General features: G+C 25.4%; 1 protein-coding gene across 1 annotated transcript in view; it reads right to left on the minus strand.

Moving 5' to 3' along the window:
- The window catches only part of LOC108752514 (protein NPC2 homolog), a 10,481-nt gene that overhangs the window by 482 nt on the left and 9,297 nt on the right, over positions 1–702 (minus strand). Inside the window, exons 2-3 of the mRNA XM_018493362.1 lie at positions 470–583; positions 18–199 (exon numbers count right to left, since the gene is read on the minus strand). Coding sequence (XP_018348864.1) covers positions 18–199; positions 470–583 — 296 coding nt within the window. The remainder of the gene's footprint in view (positions 1–17; positions 200–469; positions 584–702) is intronic.

Consider the following 702-nt stretch of genomic DNA (forward strand, 5'->3'; position numbering starts at 1 on the left):
TATGTAAGACTATTTACCGAAGGGAAACTCTTCTGCAGGAACATCGCGGTAGTATAATGATATTCTTGATTCTTATGTAAAGGACATTTGATCCCAGAATTAGGATCCTGGCATACATCAGGCTGGCTTAATGGAAAAGGTATCGGAAAAACAGTTATTTTACCGTAAACACGTGCATCGATTTTCGAGATATCTTTGTCTGTAAAAGAAATGCACAAAATAATACATTATAATTATAAAACGATCATTACTTAATAAATTTATAGATCTATAATTAATTAATTTAATTTAATTTACTATGTATCAAATATTATATAATTATATATAATATTATAATTTATAGAAAGATGTATATCTTAAATATGTATTTTTAACTAATAATTTAAATATATTTAATATCATTGAATTAAAATTGAATTCTCACAGATAAATTGGACGTGTGATTTTTGGATATAATTCTCATACTCACTAGGTATAAAGCTGATAGACATAGATGCATTAGTACCGCGCACAAAAATACATCTTTCATCGGACGTACTACATCCGGAGATTACTACGTTCGTGAATGTACCTAATGTTGAGCCTAAGATGGAAATAAATATGAAAACTATATTAAATGAAAGCATAAATATATTAAATACATAAATGTATTAAATTAGATAATAAATAATAATATATTAAATATACTAGACAAATATATAT

Source organism: Trachymyrmex septentrionalis, unplaced genomic scaffold (genome assembly GCF_001594115.1).
Source record: "Trachymyrmex septentrionalis isolate Tsep2-gDNA-1 unplaced genomic scaffold, Tsep1.0 scaffold60, whole genome shotgun sequence".
Taxonomy (NCBI): Eukaryota; Metazoa; Arthropoda; class Insecta; order Hymenoptera; family Formicidae; genus Trachymyrmex; species Trachymyrmex septentrionalis.